The sequence below is a fragment of the Ranitomeya imitator genome, chromosome 4 (genome assembly GCF_032444005.1).
Source record: "Ranitomeya imitator isolate aRanImi1 chromosome 4, aRanImi1.pri, whole genome shotgun sequence".
Lineage (NCBI taxonomy): Eukaryota > Metazoa > Chordata > Amphibia > Anura > Dendrobatidae > Ranitomeya > Ranitomeya imitator.
In genome coordinates this window covers 206,624-229,591 of record NC_091285.1, presented here as the reverse complement: position 1 = coordinate 229,591, position 22,968 = coordinate 206,624, and the positions used below count along the sequence as shown (strand labels likewise).

The 22,968-nt window shown below is 44.7% G+C and overlaps 1 protein-coding gene and 1 long non-coding RNA gene across 4 annotated transcripts in view; both read left to right on the top strand.

Annotated features, from left to right (window-relative positions):
• The window catches only part of LOC138674913 (ras-related and estrogen-regulated growth inhibitor), an 83,582-nt gene that overhangs the window by 37,294 nt on the left and 23,320 nt on the right, over positions 1-22,968 (top strand). For all 3 annotated transcript variants that reach the window (XM_069762739.1, XM_069762740.1, XM_069762741.1), the window contains 2 exons: positions 4,167-4,298; positions 9,973-10,029. In XM_069762739.1, coding sequence (XP_069618840.1) covers positions 4,238-4,298; positions 9,973-10,029 — 118 coding nt within the window. In that variant the 5' untranslated portion in view covers positions 4,167-4,237. The remainder of the gene's footprint in view (positions 1-4,166; positions 4,299-9,972; positions 10,030-22,968) is intronic.
• On the top strand, positions 11,761-14,928 carry LOC138674914 (uncharacterized). Its single transcript, XR_011320614.1, has 3 exons — positions 11,761-12,033; positions 13,479-13,752; positions 13,844-14,928. It is a non-coding gene; the product is annotated as an uncharacterized lncRNA (long non-coding RNA).

Below are 22,968 nucleotides of genomic sequence, written 5' to 3'. Positions count from 1 at the left end.
CAGCTTAACCATCCTGCTTCTGTGTCTACTCAAACTCTCGCTGTTCACAATTAAATAGGAAGCTTTGCATATGGACCAAGTGGAGATGGAGGAAAAAAAGTACACAGGGTGATAATACCTAGACCCAACTCATCTTCTCAGTGCGTGTTGAGTGATAATGAGGTGGAAAAGGCTGAGGAGGAGCAAGAGATGGTTGCCTGCTCCCACACCTGCTTCATCCTGTCTGTTCAATGTGGATTGGCTGAAGAGGGGGAGGAGATGGACAGTCGCCCTCTTGGTGGGGACAGGGAAGTCTTGCCTGTTGGGAGTCTGGCACACATGACTGTATGTCCCGCTGCCTTTCTCCTGACCTTAACATTATATGCATATTATACACTGATTACTGGTTTCTCACCCTTCTTGACCCTTGCTCCAAGAAGAACTTTACATCTTTCCTTCAGGCAGAGAGGGCTAGTAAAATGGTGCAATACCAGAAGGCTCTAGTCAAAGAATTAGTACAAAAAATCCCATCTGACAACGCTGGCGGCAGAGTTCATAGATCCTTGGGCAACCCATGAGGAGAGCTGAGGGAGGCACACTCAGGTCCAAGAGAGGCAGGCGAACACAATCAAAGGTCTGCAGCAATTTCATTATACCATTTCAGCACCCATCCGTGATGCCTGGGACAGTCTGACAAGAAGGGAAAAGTTTTTTAAGATGGTGAAGGAGCACATACCCAACCGTTCTATTCCTCTGTTCCGTACAAGTATTGGATATCCAAGCTACACACATGGCATGAACTGTCCCTCTACGCCTGTCCCTCATGATTTCTTCTTTCTCTTGTCCTCCTCCTCTTCCTCTAATCCAAAAGTAGTCCTCCTCCAGCACCTAGCCCTACTCTAAATGCAGCTAACAGCGGTTTTAATAGGGAATAGAATAGATATAACATTGATAAGGACTGTTGGTTTTAGGGTGCATCAGGAGGCACTGTAATGCAATAATCACTGACTGGAAGCCTCTAATCTATCCCTACTCCAGCAGCTAACCCTAAAATACTTTCAGCTAAAGGTACTGTCACACTCAGCGACGCTGCAGTGATATAGCCAACGAGCCGATCGCTGGAGCGTCGCTGTTTAGGTCGCTGTAGAGACTTCAAACACAGCAACTCCAGAACGATGCAGGAGCGATCCAGTGACGTAACGGCGACTCACTTCTCGTTCTCGCTGGTTGTTAGCTCCATGTCAAACAGCCGGAGTGTACCGATCTGACACATCTAGGGGCCCTATGCTCGTTGCTGGCATCGTTGCTTTTGATGTCAAACATGACGATACACGCTGACCTGACGACCTAATAAAGTTCTGGACTTCTAGCTCCGACCAGCGATGGCACAGCGGGATCCAGATCGCTGCTGCGTGTCAAACATAACGAGATCGCTATCCAGGACGCTGCAACGTCACGGATCGTTGTCGTTCTCGTAAAGTTGCTGAGCCTGACGGTACCGTTAGTGTGGTATTATTAGAGAATATAATCTACTTTAATTGGCTTGAAAGTACTTTTGATTGTACATGGAAGCAATAAGAACTGTAACGTAATGAACCCTGTCTAAATGCCTCTAAGACACTATCCCTACTCCGCCAGCTAACCCTACATGAATTGCAGATAAGATTATATTATTCGAAAATGTAATCTGTAATTGTAGCAGTAATTGTACTTGTGTGGGTGGAAGCATGAATTATACTGGGGTGGGTGATAGCAATAATTATACTGGGGTGGATAGCAGGTGTATATGATGGCATTATGGCAGCCTTTGGTATCAGTGATCACTGCATGGTAGCATTAATTAACACCTTCTGGGCTGGGGTTAGGGTTGAGTACTACACTGCAGTCCTAAGGGTACCGTCACACAGTGGCATTTTGATCGCTACGACGGCACGTCGTAGACTGCTGTCACACGTTGCAATGTACGACGCTGGAGCGATAATTTCATGACGTATGTGCGATGTAGAAGCCGTTGGTTACTATGCACACATCGTATACAATATCGTGCACACCATGCGATCATGCCGCCACAGCGGGACGTTAGACGATGAAAGAAAGTTTCAAACGATCTGCTACGACGTACGATTCTCAGCGGGGTCCCTGATCGCAGGAGCGTGTCAGACACTGCGAGATCGTAACTATATCGCTGGAACGTCACGGATCGTGCCGTCGTAGCGATAAAAATTGCACTGTGTGACGGTACCCTAAGTGGACATTGATTAGAGTTAGATGAGGCATACAGTATATTTTGTGATTTTTAAGATTGAAGGTTGACCTGAGTTTAGTTGAACCTTAACTTATTTTTACATATGAGTTGTCCTCCCTGTAATATTGCAGTGTAATATGCTGCTATCTGAGGACAGGTGCTTTCTATTGCCACCGACCATAGCTTTGGGGGCTTTATTTCTTTGACTAGGGTGTACCAGTGTCGGAAAGGCTGAGATCTGCTGCTCTGAGACAGGGCTGGTCCCACTTTCCATGACATTGTCAAGTCTTGTGATCCAGGTAATCTCTTGAGCCGTGGTCCACAAATCTTCTTCGACTCCTCGTCTGAGAGCCTCGTGCACTGAAATCTGTGCAGCCATCATAAGTGGCTTTGTTCACTTTTATGATATCCATAGTGCTAAATGACCCAATATTTAACCCAGTCTGTAGGAACATTTCACAGATTGCCATTCTTATGTCTTTCGAGCTGCATTATTAGTTTTGTGTTCTGTCTCTTGTAGAGTCTTAGACTTTTCCTTGAAGGATGCCTCTAACTATAAATGAGTTGTGTATATTTGGGGGACTGCCGAGGTCTCTGATCCTAAGATTGTTGGACCCTCTTTGAATGTTTAGAAAAGTTGGATACATCTTCCCTGGCGGTTTTCAGAGCTGAGATCTATACACCGATTGTCGGTCTAGTGGATTTACATTAGCACATTCTTTCCATTCCTCCACTCTCCCTGATGACCAGCCATGTCGTCATGGCCATGGCGGCAAGTTAGAACCTTACAGACGTCTTCTACATACATTAAGGACATTTACAGACGTCTTTTATATAGCCGATCACAGAGAACAGGAGCCCAAAACCATTTCTAAACTTCTCAGTCTTCGCCTGAATCTTCATTTACTATAACCTTCAGGTCTCTAACGCCCATCATATTCTTTCTAAGATGGAAATTTTCTATTTTTTTGCAGAATCACAGTCGAAATTGCCATCAGCATGATTTAGACCATGCGCAGATAGACCTTTTTTGAGATGGTCGAAAATGACAAATTTTCTAGTGAATACCTTTTCAGGATATGCTCCTTTCGTGTGGAAGATTTGGTAAATTATTTTGTTTCCTGAAACATTTTCAAAGAGTTTTTCTGATAGGACAGTCCTTAGTTTGGAGCATTTTCCATCAAGAGTCACCTTTTTTCAAAGCCTGAACTAGAGAAAAATGCAGAAAAGTGTGAAGATATGAACAATAATGTGTTTTACAATAGAAATGAATAGGAAAAGTTCTCAGGCATTAATAAGCCACCAGCGTTTTTTGACAAGGACCTGCTCCAATAAACTCCATGTGTACATAGTAAGACTGTATGACGGTGGCTAGAGCTGGAGGCGTATTTTACATTTATTAATTGCTCAGCTTGTCAACTTTTTCTAAACAAGTTAAGCATCTTATTAAATAATATGTTCAAATATGTGATGTCAGGATCGCTTTGGGTCCTGGCAATCCTACCTCCAGTGAACAGCAAGCTATCCCCGACCCGTACTAATAAAAATACTCTGTAACAAGACGAGGAGACATCTGCTGTAGACCAAAAAGCTGGTGTAGAGGGCTAAGGCTGATTGTGTGGGTGGCTATAGTCCACAGAAGATCCACAGAAGACCTGCATGATACTGGCTGCTTGGTGGCCGGCATGAAAAGGCTCTTGTCAGCTGTTTTTCTGCTATAATCCAGTGTCATATACTGTGTCTTTGGATCTGACATGTGATGCCCATGCTCTTATCTTCTAGTTCTTCTAGTTTATGTAGCGCATGTGTCTGATTTATGTAGGTAGGGTTTTGGCAACATCAGGTCATCAGGAATAGTTTCCCTAATAGGTGCCTTGTCTAATAAATGCCCTGGTAACATGGGCTCCATTGTCTGGATTATGTTCGTCTCTTCTTTTTGTAGATTTGAAGACTTGTCAGGATTAACAATGAGTCATTAAGACGGAAACCTCTAAGAAGATCAACAGGGTCAACATGGCGAAAAGCACAGAAGTGAAAATTGCTGTTTTTGGCCGAGCTGGAGTTGGCAAGTCTGGTGGGTTTGTGCATGTTCCATAATGTCACCTACAGTATTTCTTTTCTGAGAGAGCTTCAGAGAATACAAGTTGTAGACTTTTAGCTCTGCATTATTCCAAATATCTTGCTAGATCATGTGCTGCAGTGAGGACGTACAGGTCAATGGGAGTCTACATGCACAATTTTTTGCTGCAGTCTGAGCAGAAATTTTTTTTTAAGCCTAAATATATTTTTAAGCAATTTTTGCTTAATAATTTGCTTTAGAATAGCACTGATAAAAAGAAGCTAGTTTGACCCTTAAATGGTTCTCCAGAAGTAGTAAAAAAAATACTCTTTTGTCTAAGGAGATAATTACTATAGAATTACAATGTCTGCATCCTGTTACACTGACAGAAGCCTATCTAACATATTAATAGGACAGATGTTGGTGAGAATATTCAAAGGCCTGTGAGCATGTGCAGTATGAAACTTCTTCCTCTCTCAGATAATAATAGGATGGGTGCCTGTGAGCATGTGCAGTGGGAAGCACCTCCTGTTCTCAATTGATAATATAAGGAGTGCCTGTGAGCATGTGCAGTGTGAAGCTCCTCCCTCTCTCGAATAATAATAGGATAGGTGCCTGTGAGCATGTGCAGTGGGAAGAACCTCCTGCTCTCAAATAATATAGTGGGCACCTGTGAGCATGTGCAGTGTGAATATTAATAGGACAGGTGCCTGTGAGCATGTATGGAGTGAAGCTCCTCCCTCTCTTGAATAATAGGATGGGTACCTATGAGAATGTGCCGTGTGAGGCTCCTCCCTCTCTTGCATAATAATAGGGCAGGTGTCTGTGAGCATGTACAGTGTGAGGCTCCTCCCTCTCCTGCATAATAATAGGACAGTGCCTGTGAACATGTGCAGAGGGAAGCTCCTCCCTTTCTCAAATAGTAATAGGATGGGTGCCTTTGAGCATGTGCAATGCAAAGCTCCTCCCTCTGTCAAATAATAGGACAGGTGCCTGGGAGTATGTGCAATGCAAAGCTCCTTCCTCTCTTGAATAATAATAGGATGGGTGCCTATGAGAATGTGCAGTGTGAAGCACCTCTCTCTCTTGAATAATAATAGGACAGGGGCCTGTGAACATGTGCAGAGGGAAGCTCCTCCCTTTCTCAAATAGTAATCGGATGGGTGCCTGTGAGCATGTGCAATGTGAAGCTCCTCCCTCTTTCAAATAATAGGACAGGTGCCTGTGAACATGTGCAGTGGGAAGTACCTACCGCTCTCAAATAATAATAGCTCTGGAGCTTGTGAGCATATGCAGTGGGCGCTTTGCTGCATCTCTAGAATATTAATTTGATAGGTGCTTGTGAACATGTGACGTTGGAAGCCCTGACCCTCTCTAGAATAATACAATGACATCTTCCTGTGAGCATGTGCAGTGGGAAGCTCTGCCATCTCTCTAGAATTATAAAACAGCTGCCTCTGAGCATGTGCAGTGGGGATTTCCGCCCTCTAGAATGATAGGACAGATGCCTATGAGCATGTGCAGTGGGAAGCTCCACCCTCTCTCTAGAATGATAGGACAGATGCATATGAGCATGTGCACTGGGAAGCTCCACCCTCTCTCTAGAATGATAGGACAGCTGCCTCTGAGCATGTGCAGTGGGGATTTCCGCCCTCTAGAATGATAGGACAGATGCCTATGAGCATGTGCAGTGGGAAGCTCCACCCTCTCTCTAGAATGATAGGACAGATGCATATGAGCATGTGCACTGGGAAGCTACGCCATTCTCTTGAATAAGACTGGAGGTCTTAAGGTTCTCATCCGGCAGCTTTCACTTAGAGAACACAAGAGCGTTCAGCGCTTTTACATGTAATGAGGATTTCAATGGCCAGATGTACTGTATTTGCTTGGAATATTGGAATCAATTGCTTAAGTTCACTTTTTTGTAAAAAATTGTATGAGCGAATAGTGAAGAACATGGATATCCACACAGGTCCTGGAAGGGTTTCATTTTTTGTGGTATTTTCTAAACCTTTTGCGTATACAGATGATGATTGTCCAGGGTCGGACGTGGCTGTGCTGCTGGGATGGGGTTTCCCATCAAGGATTTGTTCTTTTAAAAGTCAAGGAAGCTCAGATTATTCAAGAAAATCTCCTGAGGCCTGAAAGTCTGTGGCCTGATAGGAGAAAAGCAGAGAAATGATGACCATTTCTGGGATTCCCCTCCCTCTTTCCTGAAATTTTGTTCAGAAATGGGACAACCATGGCTCTCTCCAACTCCAACATTTACTTTTATAATTCTGGGATAAGTCGTGACTTCTGTACAAGTACAAAATTATGTGCTTCACTGGACTCTTTTGGAAAAATGTGATGGCCATAGTGAGTCTTGAAATTCATGAGTTGGTTTTAGGTGCTTCAGTAAATTCCTGCCAATGAGTTTTAAACCATTGTTTGCCTCAGCCTTTGTGCCTCGAAGTTTGGACACTTAGACCAGACCTTATGGCAGCCAATGCCTTCCGCTAGTTTGGGGGACTATTCATCAGTGGACTATCTAGAGTCCTAGGTGCCCCAGTGAATAATTTGGACCTAGGCCCCCACCAACATGCTGGTCAGATGTACTGGCCCCTATAACAATATCTGTCCTAGCTTCTATATTGTAATAATGTAACCCTTCCTATAATAATGTTCTTCATTCTGTAGTAATGTCCTCTAACCTGGCCATATCCTGTAACATTCATGGCCCACATCCTAAAATAATGTCCTCTGTCCTGACCACCTATACTGTAATAATGTCCCCTGGACCTCTACTTGTGATATTGTTTCCCATCCTATGACCCTTCTAGTAATATTGCCCCCCATCCTGGGACTCTTACTGTAATAATATAATAACACATTTAAAAAAAGTAACTATTCTTCTTTCCTGTCCGTGTTTCCATGACAGACAGCATCGTGTTACTGCTCCATAGCGGCTGCAGGGGGCAGGTGGGTTGTGACAGTACCGGTCTGTGCTGCTTTCGATGGGCACTCGGATAACAGCTGCTGCCACTGTTTGGCCGGCATTGTGTATAGCTATAGCCCTGCTACGTTGTACATTTCAGTTGAATGTGTGTCCGAGGCAGCACATTCATTCAGTTGAAAATTATGCTGTCGTTGGCTGCCCTCTTGACTCCATGGTCCTGGTCACCGTTGCACCCTAGAAGACTTTGATCCTTATACCCTTGCTTTTCATTAAAGCTGTTTGAAAAGGACATTCTGTGTACACAGCAGAAATAAGTGTTGGATTATTGGTGACATGTGCGGCTAGAGAAATATTCTCCATAATGGAAGCACACTTCATAAATTGCTCTTTGCTTACATAAAGTTTTGCGTCACTGCTGGCAGCAACGACTTTTTACGAAGCTTCCAAGTGACTTATTTGGTCTATTTTTTAGTATAATGATCAGAAAATTTCTCTTTTTATGGTGAGGAAGATGCGAAGACTGCACGTAGAAACATGGCTGTTGGCATTGCTGATATTCCATGGCATGGTGAAGGATGTTCCCACAACGTTATATGTCCATCAAGGATATTGAGCAGAACATGATTGGATCTGTACACACCAGATGCTTCCACTAAGGTTTTTCCAGATATCAGTGCTTCCACCCACAAGAATCACTCCAAGTGGAGGCCTCCTTTATAGCAAACCCTTAACAGAGGAGATAATAGGTTTTCCTGCAGCTTCAGTTTGGCGCCACCTCCTATACACAGTTTGAGTACTTGGAGCGGTTGTCATGCAGCTGCTTATATGTGATTTGCATACTTATACTTATGGTCATGTGCCGACTAGCAGCTCTTCCTCAGTACGGTCATGTGCCGACAAGCAGCTCGTTCTGAGTACGGTCAGGTTCCGACCAGCTGCTCTTCCTGAGTATGGTCACATTCCGACCAGCAGCTCGTCTTACGTACGGTCATGTGCCAACCAGCAGCTCATCCTGAGTACGGACATTTGCCGTCCAGCAGCTCGTCCTGAGTACAGGCACTTGTGACGAGCTACTCATCCTGAGTATGGTCACTTGCCAATGAGCAGCTTGTCCTGAGTGCGGTGATGTGCTGACTAGCAACTTGTTTTGAGTACTGTCATGTGCCGACAAGCAGCATGTTCTAAGCACGGTCAAGTGCCGACCAGCAACTTATCCTGAGTACGGTCATGTGCTGACGAGCAGCTTGTTCTGAGTACGGGCACATTCCGACCAGCAGCTTGTCCTGAGTACAGGCACTTGTGATGAGCTACTCATCCTGAGTATGATCACATGCCGATAAGCAGCTTGTTCTGAGTACAGTCATGTGCCGACTAGCAACTTGTCCTGAGTACAGTCATGTCCTGACAAGCAGCTCGTCCTGAATACAATCATGTGCCAATGAGCAGCTTCTCTTGAGTACGGTCACATGCCAACGAGCAGCTTATCCTGAGTACAGTCATGTGCCGACCAGCAGCTCGTCCTTAGTACGGTCACGTGCCAACGAGCTGCTCATCCTGAATATGGTCACGTGCCAACCAGCAGCTTATCCTGAGTACAGTCATGTGCCAACGAGCAGCTCGTCCTGAGTACGATCATGTGCCAACGAGCAGCTTCTCTTGAGTACGGTCACATGCCAACGAGCAGCTTATCCTGAGTACAGTCATGTGCCGACCAGCTGCTCATCCTGAATATGGTCACGTGCCAACCAGCAGCTAGTCCTGAGTCTTTCAATGAGCAGAAAGACTGGAAGGGACCAGAAGAGTCTATGTGCACATGAGTATAGAGGGCTAGGAGGGATTATATGAATAGATGTGTGCATGCGTCCTGAATATAAATGCTAGAAGACTAATCCGTACAATAGAGATTAGCCAGACACAAAAAAAAAACCTCTGAAGTCAGTAGGACAGTACGTGAATATATAAAAAAATAGATTTATTGATCAAGTATAAAAATTGTTGAGGACACACAAATAAAAGGAGAAGGGCACAAAAGACAGATTAGGTAATAAAAGTGATGTGGCAATAAGTGGGGATGGCATGAACAATGGTGTATATTTAATATATAACCAAAGTCAAGTAAATACAGATACTGTATGTAGTATAAATAAAATGCATGTGAAATATGATGTAGTTAATAATACAATTGGATATATAAGTAAGTAGTTAACACAGGTGTTTAGGTATGTTTATCACACTTGCAATAGTCAGCATGAGTGCAAAAGAATCGAATATAGTTATTACATACTGGAATGGCAGCAGGAACTCCCTTATGATGCGCCCACCCTGACATGTGTTTCAATGATGCCTTCTTTACGCGGATTTATTTCTTTGCCTTTGTGGATTGCATGGGTTGTTACTGACATATGATGATAATTTCATGTGAACAGCACCTTTAGAAATAGATATAGTTAGAAAATTGGTGGTATGTTCCATACTTGTTTCACCGGCTGTATGTGTACTGGTACAGGAATACAGCACCAACATCAGTACAGAAATACAGTACAGCAACCATCACCTTTACATGACTACATCACCAGAACCAGCATCAGTACATGAATACAGCACCAGAACTATTATCAGTACATGAATAGATGGTTGTGCACTCACAGCCTATAGATGACCTCCATGTACAATAACAACATTGTAAATTGTGTCTTCTCCAGCTTTAATCGCCATTAACTTAACCATGAACATGTTTTCTTCTTTTCCCAGCTCTCTTGGTGAGGTTTCTAACAAAACGATTCATTTGGGAGTATGACCCTACTTTAGGTAAGATCCCCGATATCATGTACATGATGGTCAATGAGCAGAATTAGTTTCTGTGTTACATCTGTGTATGACATACAGTACATACTACTGCATCTCATCCTGACTCTAGGAGAGAACACTCTGCAGAACAGGAATATCTGATATGAACTCTGGTCATAGAAACAACCAAATGACACAATCTATAAATCCCTCAATTCCATCTGTGACAGGTTCACTGGTGTCGTATATAAGGGGTGTACCGGGACCGTGTAATACTCCACTCCCATCCCTTGTGTTGATACCTTTGTACGGTTGTAATCAATGTGAAGTATGTGTACATTGCTTTCCCCTACTGTGAATATTTTACAATGCTTCTACGAGCATAACGTAATGTATATATTTGCTATTGTGTGTACCTGTTAATTAGGGAAAGCATAGTACTCATTTCTGGCCACTAAATGGGGCATTATAGTAGAAGTAATATAGTACAGTATAGTATAGTATAGTACAGTTAGAAAACAGTTCAACATAGGAAGGGTCAGCTGCAGCTAAGACAGGGAGAATTTCCTGATTTGAGTCAGTCGACCCCGGGTTCCCAAACCGCCTGCACGGGCTTAAGTGCCCGGAATGTTAGCAGAGACCACGTAACGTTTATCAAGGGAGAAGGCCAGCCATCTGCAGCACCGGGCCTGAACAGCAGTGAACCAGTACAGCAGCAGGAAAGGAGACATAAGATGGAATCAGTGGCAGTACGGGGACTCAGGTGACTCCATTATGTGGCAACTTATAGCATTGGCTGATGCACTCAGATCTGGCGCGATATGGCTGAGGGAACTGTCTCAACTGCAGTGAGTTTGGACCTGGAGTACAATGTGTCACAGCAAATGACAGCACAGATGGGCAGGTCACTTGCCATGTGGCAATTGAATTCGGATGCTGATATTCTCATGTCTGGGGCAAAACACACTAGAGCGGGTCTAACCGTAGCAGAGCTGAATTGGGAGGATGCTGAGGAACCGTGTGGTACGGTCCGACCTGGGTACTTGCTGTGTGACAGAAAGGAAAGTGCAGAGAAAGAGGAAGAAATGAGCAAAGTGAAACCTGTTGTAAATGCTGTGAAAAATATGGATGTGCTTCTTAAAGAAAATAGTAAAGTTGTTTATTTGAAAGTTGAAAAGAACTGGGTCTCAATCTGTGCAACATCGTCTGAAGGGATTCTAAAGCAGAGCAGAGGGGAATCTGACGGCGCCGAAAGTGGAGCCACAGGTATGCAAAGTAATGGAGGAGAGGGCAGGGCACAGATGCCCCGGTATCCTCAGCCATGACTACGGCACTGGCACTCTCTCACATATACATGAGGGAAGACATGTGTCACAAAGGTTGCTTTCCTGCATGATGTAAAATCCATAAGTGTTTTCTCCAGCTTGATATGTGCTGAGAGCAATCCAGTCACTACATGGGCATGGCTTTTATGGTGGGTGGGTCAGAGATGGGCAGGACGCCTACCCACCATATCTCCTCCTCCAGGATGTGGCTGGAGAGAGTTAAATGTCCAGCCATTTTTGTTGTCTGTCTGTGTGTATGGAGGAAAGCAACCCTCCTGATTGCTAGCTCCTGAGAGAGCTGCTGTATGTGTTGTCCCAGAGGACCTGGGCAGGACTGTGTGTGAACTATTTCCTTTTGAGCCAGACAGGCTGTTTATCTGGTACCATTTTGTTTGTTTCTTTGTTTATGATGCAATAAACCACCCAGAGACCTTAACGGCAAGTTTGCCTTCGTCTACCTCAAGAAGCAGATAAGCGTGTCAACACCTCACATAGTGGTGGACAAATCGTATGTCCTGGGTTAAGGCAACTGCGGAGATGGAACAGCTGTCGGAGAAAAATGGAGGAGCTACTCAAACACCTGATCTTGAGCCAGCAACAACAGCGCCAGGGACAGCAAAGGCAGATGGAACTCCTGGTGTGAGATGTCTGCAGCAGATAAATCGCCCCTCCCCCACATCATGATGACATCAGGAAAGTGGTAAGACGAGCCATGAAAAAGATGACCCCGGGGATGATATAGAGGCATTTTTGACTGTTTTTGAATGGGTTGCAGAGCGGAAGAGTCTGCCCCCGAAGCAGTGGGTGGAGGTGTTTGCCCCCTATCTGACAGGTGAACCCCAGAAAGCCTAATTTCACTTGGCCTAACAGATGCCTGAGAATATGCCAAGTTGAAAACAGAGATTTTGGCACACTCAGGGGTCACTATGTCTGTCAGAGCCCAACGGGTTCATCACTGGGGGTATCATGGTGATAAACCTCCACTCCAGCCCAGATGGTCAAGCGGGTCATCATGGACAGATTTGTTCACTCGCTCCCCAGGCCGGTGCAGACCTGGGTTGCCCAAGGAGACCCTCTGAATGCGGATGACCTGGTGGGCCTCGTAGAAAGGTACCAGGTGGTCGAGAGGTCCCCGAGGAAACCAGGGGTGGTACATCCCCATACTGGGATACCCAGCAGTAGGCCGAGTCCCAAAAGAGGGGTAACAGACCCACCATTAGGGGGAGTCCAAGGTCCCAAACAGCCGCTGAGGGGCTACCAAAGGCTGCTGCTAAAGACCTGATCTGCTGCCGGTGTCACGGTCCTGGACACATAGCAGCCTGTTGTCCTATGTCTGCTGACCAGATGGATTGCAGCCTGGTCAGGCGCTGCTCTTATTATGCCTACCCATCCTGCAGTGTGAACTATCAGCCCGGAGAGGGGCCGCAGTCATGTCCTGTGACCATAAATGGAGTACTGGTGTCAAGACTCTTGGATTCGAGAAGCTTGGTGACCCTGATAAGGGCCACGCTTCCCCACCAGTTGAATTGTTGTATTGAGTGACTACACTGCGGGGAGGTGAAATGGTGGAGCAGCTGTTGGTTCCAGAGCCATACCGGCGAAGGGTTCTAGACATGGCACATTCACATGTTTTGGGGGTACATCTGGGGGTGGAGAAAACACATGAGAGAATATAGCAGAGGTTCTATGGGCCGGGATGTTACCGGGAGATACTGAAATATTGTCGGTCCTACCTCACCTGCCAGATAACCGCTCCCTCTTCTCACTTCCGAAGTGCTCTTGTCCCGTTATCGGTTATAGAGATGCCAATCGAGCGAATTGCCATGGACATGGGCTAAGTTCACATTTGCGTATCTGTAAGCAGCGTATCATCTGCATGCGTTTTTAGACGCACGCTCTTACGCATGACATAAAAAAAGCTGTGATTACATGCGTTTGTATGCGTTTTTGCATGCATTTGCGTTGTTTATGCACATGCGTACGTTATTTCCCAATGAGCGTGGCTTAGGGGTTTTCTATATATAGAGACACTGCACAGCTGAAATCCACTTCTTTGGATGCTGGATGCTGCTGCAAAGATGGATAGCGTGGAGAGCTTCAATCAAAATCTGGATTTGTCATTGAAATTGACTTTTGCTTTCCCAGTGCCTTGTGAGGAAGAAAGGAGAAGAGAAAGACAGAGAAGACGTTGTTGTCACTATTAGCAGCACCCTATTGCTGAACTTCGACAGAGCCGTGGAGCCTACCACTCATTGTCCACAGAGCTTTGTGAAAACCTGGAGAAGTTTTTTGACTACACAAGGATGTCGGAACAGAGGTTCGATGACTTCCTGCTTTGTCTCTGAGGATCCATCAGCAGGCAGGACACCCAACTACGTAGAGCAATTTCTGCTGCGGAACGTTTGTTGGTGTCCCTAAGGTACGTAATTTTGAACAACAAATACCTGTCGTTACTATTATTGTTAGAAAAGCCATGTACTGATTAATTTGTTCCTTTGTCTGTCCCGCAGATTCCTGGCTACCGGAGAGACCTTAAGATCTCTACATTTTCAGTATTGGATTGGACTGACCACGCTTTCTGGGATTGTTGGAGACAGCTGCCGTGCATTGTGTGACGTTTTGCATGCAGAATTTCTCCCCCAACCCACAGCTGAAATGTGGCTGCTAAATGCAGCAAAATTCAATGAAGTTTGTAATTTTCCTAACTGTGAGGGGGCTGTGGACTGCAACATATTCGGATTCTGAAAATTGCAGGAAGTGGATCCGAGTACTTCAATTATAAAAAATACTTGTCAATTGTTCTCTTGGTGATTGCAGATTGCCGATTTGTCGCCATTGACTTTGGCTCATTTGGACGAGGAAATGACTCACAGACTTTCAAAAACTGACATGTGACAATGATTGTATTGGAATGATTTTAATTTTCCACCGCCACAAACCTCTTCCTAACACTGAAGGACCGCCAATGCCATTTGTTATTGTTGGGGATGAGGCCTTTCAAATGTGTGCCAACTTAATAAAACTGTACTGAAGTCAGAATTTGAGACACACAAAAAAAGATTTTCAACTACAGACGGACAAGGGCATGATGAACTGTGGAGTGTGCCTTTGGTTTGCTGGCATCCAAATGGCGCATTTTGGGAACAGCCATCAATCCAAAAATAGAGGCAATTGAGGTTGTGAAAGCATGTGTTGTTCTGCATTACTGCATCCTGCCAAAAGAGCAACCCCACTTTGAATTTGAGGAAACTGTTAGAACCACATTGCAGGATTACCAACATCACTTTCTGAGGACTACAGTAGAAGTAGCCCAAATGAGGGATACATTTGCAGCCTATTTTGTTTCTGCTATTGGACATGTGGCATGGCAAGATGAAATGGTTTAACCTGTAATGTTATGTACCTGTAATGTTTTCTGACTCTAATATTAACACCTTGAATGTAACTTGTATAATAAACACATTAACTGTTATACCCGTTCATACTTCACTCAACAATATGCAGATGGTTAAATAAAGAGATAAAGAAAACACAGTGAGACCGGTAATGTGAATCAAAACAATTTTTACTAACAAAAATAAAAATGTTACAATTTAAAAAAAAAAAGGAAAAATGATTTAATGATTATTTACTTTTGGGGTCTGTGGGAGGGAGTAACATGGTGGACCAGGGGGGTGTCGGACTGTGATTGTAGGTCAGGAGTGGTTGGGGAAGTTGGTTAGAGGGGAAGTGGAAGACAATTGGAAGATTGGGTCAGACACATTGAGGGAAGAGGATACATTAGGAGTGGAGAACAAGTTGGAAGGGATTGACACATTGGAAGGGAAAGAATGAAGGGAAGGTGTGGACAGACTAGAAAACCAAGACACATTAGGATGTGAGGGTTGAGGGGGTGTTTATTTTTTCCCTGGGTTTTCTCCTCCAGGACTTTAGTTTTGCTGCTTTTTGTTCCTGATGCTGCGTTGGTGTAGTAGAAGTGTGGGCTGCTGCACTCGACTTGATGGTGGAACAGGACGGCTGGGCTGCTGCACTCGGCTGCATGGTGAAGCTGGGTATTCTTGGCAATGTTGTAATGTCCAACGGTGGTGGTGGTGGTAGATAAGTCCCTTGGCGAGTCGATGCTGGCGGATTCTGCCACAGCTGCTGTAGGGAATAAACTTTGTGCCTGCTGTTGATATCGGGACCGCTGCATGGTCTCAGTATAAACATCATGACAGGCCTTCATCACAAACAGCTGGAGTTCAAACTAAGGCTTTCCGTCACGCCCCGTTCTGTAGTGGAAAAATAATGTTGCGCCGGTCTATTAAGGTCACCTTCCAGACGGTCAAGGCATCTGTGGACTTCCTGGAAAAGTGTGTTCACATGAATGAACCCACTCTCCATTCTATCCACAAAAGCCTTCATCCCAGCCTGTAAGACCGAGCTTAAGGGAATAATCTCGGGCATGACTGACCTCTCCCAGGGCCTCTGCCGCTGGCGAGCAGACCCAAGTAAAGTAGTGGCAGAGGGCTGGGAGAGGGGAAAACCAGAAGAACCGACTTCCTGTTCCCCAGCCTGTGAAGTCTACCTGGCTGCTCCATCGCTGGTGGATGATTGGGATGGTGCAGGTTCGTTGGTTGGTTGATGAGGGGCCGCTCCAACAGAGGAGGAAATTAAAAAAATAAATAAATAAATAAATACCGTATATACTCGAGTATAAGCCGAGATTTTCATCCCATTTTTTGGGGCTGAAAGTCCCCCTCTCTTGGCCCAAAGAATCATCGATATCCAAACTGGCTAGTAATATTATAGCGGCTTGAAAATATCTAATCCCCACCATGTGGAAGTCTACTCTTATCCCCACTAAAAAACAAGTTCTAGACAAAATAGATCTACTATTCTATACAGCCGAGTTAGTTGCTAACACTCAAGAGTCTCTCGCTTCTTTCCGGAACATATGGGAGCCATGGTCCGTGTATCATTCCAGCTCTAATAATACTCCCCTGCTCCTGGCACGGTCCCTGCAGGTCCCTGGCTTCCCCGGCGCCGGCAGCTTCTTCCTGTACTGAGCGATCACATGGTACCGCTCATTACAGTAATGAATATGCTGCTCAAACTCCCATAGGGGTGGAGCCGCATATTCATTACTGTAATGAGCGGTAACGGTGACCGCTCAGTACAGGAAGAAGCTGTGGCTCCGGGAAGCAGGGACTGCACAGCGACAGGAGCAGGTAAGTATAATGGGGAGCGCAGCGCTGCGTGATATTCACCTGCTCCTCGTTCCGGGCGCCGCTCCATCTTCAGCTTCTTCTGCAGTGACGCTCAGGTCAGAGGGCGCGGTGACGTGGTTAGTGCGCACCCTCTGCCTGAACGTCAGTGTAGAAGACGCTGAAGATGGAGCGGCACCGGAACGAAGTCAGGTGAATATTGAAAGTGCCCGGGGGCCTGAGCGCCGGGGAGGTGAGTATGAAGACTCATTTCTGCTCCTGCTTTTCCTCACTGGATGGAACCTGCAAAGAAAATACATGATTTAACACATGTATAGTATTGCAAGTCAATACACACCAATCAGTATATCAAATGTGATTACATAATCTGTGTCATGTCCAGTCTGTGAAGCCTCACTGGAGGACATCTTTGAATCCCAGGCAGCAGTCTAGTGAAACACTAGAGTAAAGAAAAAATAAACTTGTTTTACAACACACACAATGTAGGCCAAAAACACAAAGGGACTCAGATACTTACATTGCAGACAGTAGTCCGACCACACAGCAGGCAGCCACCAAACAACAGGAACCGCAGCACAGCACCAGGACAGACTGAAGAACAGCACCAGGGCAGCAGCTTCGGGAGCAGGACAGCAGCACCTAATCTACAAGGACTGGAAAAAATCACTACAGAGTACAGACTGCAAAGACAGAAAGACATTTTCAAAGCTTCTATACTTAAATAGACAGCAGCACTGGGACCAAGACAGCAGCACTGGGACCAAGGCAGCAGCACCGGGTTCAAGGCAGCAGCACCGGGACCAAGTCAGCAGCACCGGGACCAAGGCAGCAGCATCGGGATCAAGACAGCAGCATCGGGACCAAGGCAGCAGCCCCAGGACCAAGACAGCAGCACTGGGACCAAGGCAGCAGCACCGGGTTCAAGGCAGCAGCACCGGGACCAAGGCAGCAGCACCGGGATCATGGCAGCAGCACCGGGACCAAGGCAGCAGCCCCAGGACCAGGACAGCAGCACCAAATCTACAAGGAATGGAAAAAATCTGCACAGAGTAAAGAGTGCAAAGACAGAAAGACATTTTCAAAGCTTCTATACTTACATAGACAGCAGCACTGGGACCAAGACAGCAGCATTGGGACAAAGGCAGCAGCACCGGGACCAAGACAGCAGCCCAGGACAGCAGCAATTAATCTACAAGGAATGGAAAAAAAATCTGTACAGAGTGCAAAGCCAGAAATACATTTTCAAAGTTTCTATACTTACATACAGTACAGACCAAAAGACACACCTTCTCATTTAAAGATTTTTCTGTATTTTCATGACTATGAAAATTGTACATTCACACTGAAGGCATCAAAACTATAAACTAACACATGTGGAATTATATACTTAACAAAAAAGTGTGAAACAACTGAAAATACATCTTATATTCTAGGTTCTTCAAAGTAGCCACCTTTTGCTTTGATGATTGCTTTGCACACTCTTGGCATTCTCTTGATGAGCTTCAAGAGGTAGTCACCGGGAATGGTTTTCCAACAGTCTTGAAGGAGTTCCCAGAGATTCTTAGCACTTGTTGGCCCTTTTGTCTTCACTCTGCGGTCCAGCTCACCCCAAACCATCTCGATTGGGTTCAGGTCTGGTGACTGTGGAGGCCAGGTCATCTGGCGTAGCACCCCATCACTCTCCTTCTTGGTCACATAGCCCTTACACAGCCTGGAGGTGTTTGGGATCATTGTCCTGGTGAAAAATAAATGATGGTCCAACTAAACACAAACCGGATGGAACAGCATGCCGCTGTAAGATGCTGTGGTAGCCATGCTGGTTCAGTATGCCTTCAATTTTGAATAAATCCCCAACAGTGTCACCAGCAAAGCACCCCCACACCATCACACCTCCTCCTCCATGCTTCACGGTGGGAACCAGGCATGTAGAGTCCATCCGTTCACCTTTTCTGCGTTGCACAAAGACACAGTGGTTGGAACCAAAGATCTCAAATTTGGACTCATCAGACCAAAGCACATATTTCCACTGGTCTAATGTCCATTCCTTGTGTTCTTTAGCCCAAACAAGTCTTTTCTGCTTGTTTCCTGTCCTTAGCAGTGGTTTCCTAGCAGCTATTTTACCATGAAGGCCTGCTGCACAATGTCTCCTCTTAACAGTTGTTGTAGAGATGTGTCTGCTGCTAGAACTCTGTGTGGCACTGACCTGGTCTCTAATCTGAGCTGCTGTTAACCTGCGATTTCTGAGGCTGGTGACTCGGATAAACTTATCCTCAGAAGCAGAGGTGACTCTTAGTCTTCCCTTCCTAGGGTGGTCCTCATGTGAGCCAGTTTCTTTGTAGTGCTTGATGGTTTTTGCCACTGCACTTGGGGACACTTTCAAAGTTTTCCCAATTTTTCGGACTGACTGATCTTCATTTGTTGAAGTACTGATGGCCACTCGTTTTTCTTTACTTAGCTGCTTTTTTCTTGCCATAATACAAATTCTAACAGTCTGTTCAGTAGGACTATCAGCTGTGTATCCACCAGACTTCTGCTCAACACAACTGATGGTCCCAACCCAATTTATAAGGCAAGAAATCCCACTTATTAAATGTGACAGGACACACCCGTGAAGTGAAAACCATTCCCGGTGACTACTTCTTGAAGCTCATCAAGAGAATGGCAAGAGTGTGCAAAGCAGTCATCAAAGCAAAAGGTGGCTACTTTGAAGAACCTAGAATATAAGACATATTTTCAGTTGTTTCACACTTTTTTGTTCAGTATATAATTCCACATGTGTTAATTCATAGTGTTGATGCCTTCAGTGTGAATGTACAATTTTCGTAGTCATGAAAATACAGAAAAATCTTTAAATGAGAAGGTGTGTCCAAACCTTTGGTCTGTACTGTAGACAGCAGCACTGAGACCAAGACAGCAGGACTGGGACTAAGAAAGAGCACTGGGACCAAGACAGCAGCACCTAATCTACAAGGAATGGAAAAAAAATCTGTACACAGTGCAAAGACAGACATTTTCAAAGCTTCTACACTTACATATAAACGGCAGCACTGGGACCACGACAGCAGCACTGGGACCAAGACAGCAGCACCAGGACCAGGAAAGCAGCACTTAATCTACAAGGAATGCGAAAAAAATCTGTAGAGTGCAAAGACAGAAAGACATTTTCAAAGCTTCTATACTTACATATAGACAGCAGCATTGGGACCAAGACAGCAGCATCGGGATGGCAGCAACAGTCTAGAAGCAACAGAAAAAAACATAAATACAAAGTACATAATGCAGTGAGAGACAGATAGACATTTCAAAGCTTCTATACTTACATCCAGAGTCTTCTGCCTTCATCCAATTTCCTGTGCCCGCATCATGAGTCTTGAGAGTAATGGACTTCCTGTCTCCAGACCCTCTTTTATACAGCTGGCAATTTTCAGGTGGTTACATCATTTCCAAGACAAAAGTAGTCAGAAGTACGCATGTTTATCGAACGCAGGCGTACACATGACCTTGCGCTTCAATGCGTTCTCGAAGACAACAATGTGTTTTTTGACGCAATCATCAGCATTCGTCTGCATGTGGATGATTGCGCAATATTTTTGACGCCTCAAAAAATGCAACATGTTGCATTTGCCAGACCCCTCCGCACACCTCAAAACGACGCATGCTTATGCATCCGCTAGTGAATGCATGTCCCTGCGTACACCATGTTAAAGACATGTACGCATGACGCATGCTGATCGTACACTGCGCACACAGATGCAAATGTGAAGCTGGCCTTAGTAGGTCCTTAAGTCAGTAAGAGGGTGATATGAGACTGTGTTCAGACCTAAGGCACATTACAAAAAAGATTTTTTTCTGTTGATGAATATGATACAGCCCGTCATATCATACATTGTCATGTTATGGTGGTGATATGAACCTGTCTGCAGGCCTAACGTGCATTAAAAAAATATATATAATATTTTATCTTGCTGAATGTGATACAGCCCGCCGTATCTCACACTGTCATGTTGTGGCGGTGATATGTACCTTTCTGCAGACCTACTGCGCATTACAAAAAAATATAATATTTTATCTTGCTGAATGTGATACAGCCCACGTATCATACATTGTCATGTCGTGGCATTGATATGTACCTGTCTGCAGACCTAACGCGCATTACAGAAAATTATATTTTTTTCTGTTGATAAATGTGATACAGCCTGCTATATCCAACCTTTTCATTTAGTGCCGTTGAAATTCTTCTGTGTGCAGTGCTGTTGCACATTAATATTTTTTTCTTTTACAAACGTAATACAGCAGGCAAGATCTGAGTTTGATATTATTTTGAGCCTCTCTTCTAGAGATTATGTGCTTCTTTAGCATCCAATTTCTCATGGGCATCTTTTATACCTAGCTTGAGACACACATCTGTAACACCTATCTTCTGACGAGCAACAAACGCTCTCTGGTAACTGGTGTTGGGTAGATGACTAGTAGCTGTAGGCTGGATCATGGATCTTGTACTTCCCATAGCCGCCCTGTTATTGATCCTGTTGTACATTCCCATTCCCACCCCAAATAAATTCTTCTGTTACTAACGTCATACATTAGGGGACATGTCACTTTTAAACTGTTTTGAGCATCCACCGAATCTTATACAGACCTTTTTGATAGGCCCCCCAAAAAATCTTCTGATACTAATGTCATACAGTAGGGTATATGTCACTTTTAAATTGTTTTGAGCATCCACTGAATCTTATACAGGCCTTATCGACAGACCCAAATAAATTATTCTGTTACTAATGTCTTACAGCAGGGGACATGTCACTTTTAAATTGTTTGAAACACATCATCTTTGTCATGCAGGAGTCATCCAGATTGAAAAAAATATTTTTTCTCTGACCAACTCGATTCAACACTCCATATTTCACCTTATCATTCAGTGCCACTGAAATTCAGCTGTGCAGAGGTGGTGCAGCATAAAAAAATCTAATTTGTAGTTGCTAATACTGTACTCATAGCACATTATCTGAGCAACATGACTGGGAAAAAGCGAGGTCGTGGTGGAAGGGGGATTAGGCTCGGTGTTCGAGGTGTAAGGGTATGTTTCCACGGGGCGTATTCTTTCAGTATTTGCTGCGGATTGGACACTGCATACAGTCGCAGCGTCCAGATGTTACAGCATAGTGGATGGGTGTTACAGCATAGTGGAGGGGATTTTATGAAATCCCATCTCCACTATGCGTACAAACACGCAGGTGGCAGACCTGAGTGAACCGGAGATGCGGCGCAACTTTCTAGACCGCAGCATGTCTATCTTGCAGAGACGCTCGTAGAAACATTCCCTAAGGGTATCTCATAGTTTGTAAGCTTGCGAGCAGGGCCCTCATTCCTCTTGGTATCTAAGCGCTGCGGAATATGTTGGCGTTATATAAATAAAATTATTATTATCTGTTTTGATCTGTGTTTATTGTTATGCTGTAATGTCTATTGTCTGTACAAGCCCCCTCTATAATGTAAAGTGCTGCGGCATATGTTGGCGCTATAAAAATAAAAAATATTATTATTATGTTTCATTATGTTTTATGCTGCAGGTTGGACGCTGCGTACATCTGCAGTGTCAAACCCACAGTGACCAGATGTTACAGCATAGTGGATGGGATTTCAAGAAATAGACGCAGACCTGCTTAAAAGGACATGCGGCGCATCTTTCCAGACCACAGCATGTCTATTTACAATACGGAGACGCTCAGTCCCCACAGTGTAAATTTCCCATAGACTATCATTAGTTAAACCCGCATTTAACTATTAGTCACATTAGTAATAACTGCGGGAATGCAGCTTACTACGCATGTGTACTAATTTACATATGTTGAATCTTGTGTCACATCTGGAAGTACGTGACAGGCTGGAGTCACACTTGCGAGTGTGATGCGAGAAACTCTCGTGAGTCTCTCGCATTAATACCTGGCACTGCCGCTGGCACTCACACATAGAAATTCATGCAGCTGCACACTCCGGTCCCGAGTGTTGGGTGTGGATGCGAGAGACTCGCGGCGCAAGTTTCTCACATCACACTCGCAAGTGTGACATTGGTCACACATGAAGTTGCTTAAAGCAGAGAGAGGAATATGCAATGTCCATTCCTTTTTCTTTTTACTAAATAAATATATATTTTAAAAAATGTCGTGGGCTCGCTCGCAATTTTCCAAACAAGCAGAGGGAAAGCCAGTGACTGGGGGAAGATGTTTATAGCCTGAGACAGGAGTAATACCCAATGGAGCTTCCCAGGCTATTAATATCAGCTCACAGCTGTATACTTAGCCTTTACTGGCTATTGAAATAGGGGGACTCCCCCCAAAAAATGACATGGGGTCTCCCCATAATTAATAACCAGCAATGGCTAAACAGACAGCTGCGGGCTGATATTAATAGCCTAGGAAGGGACCATG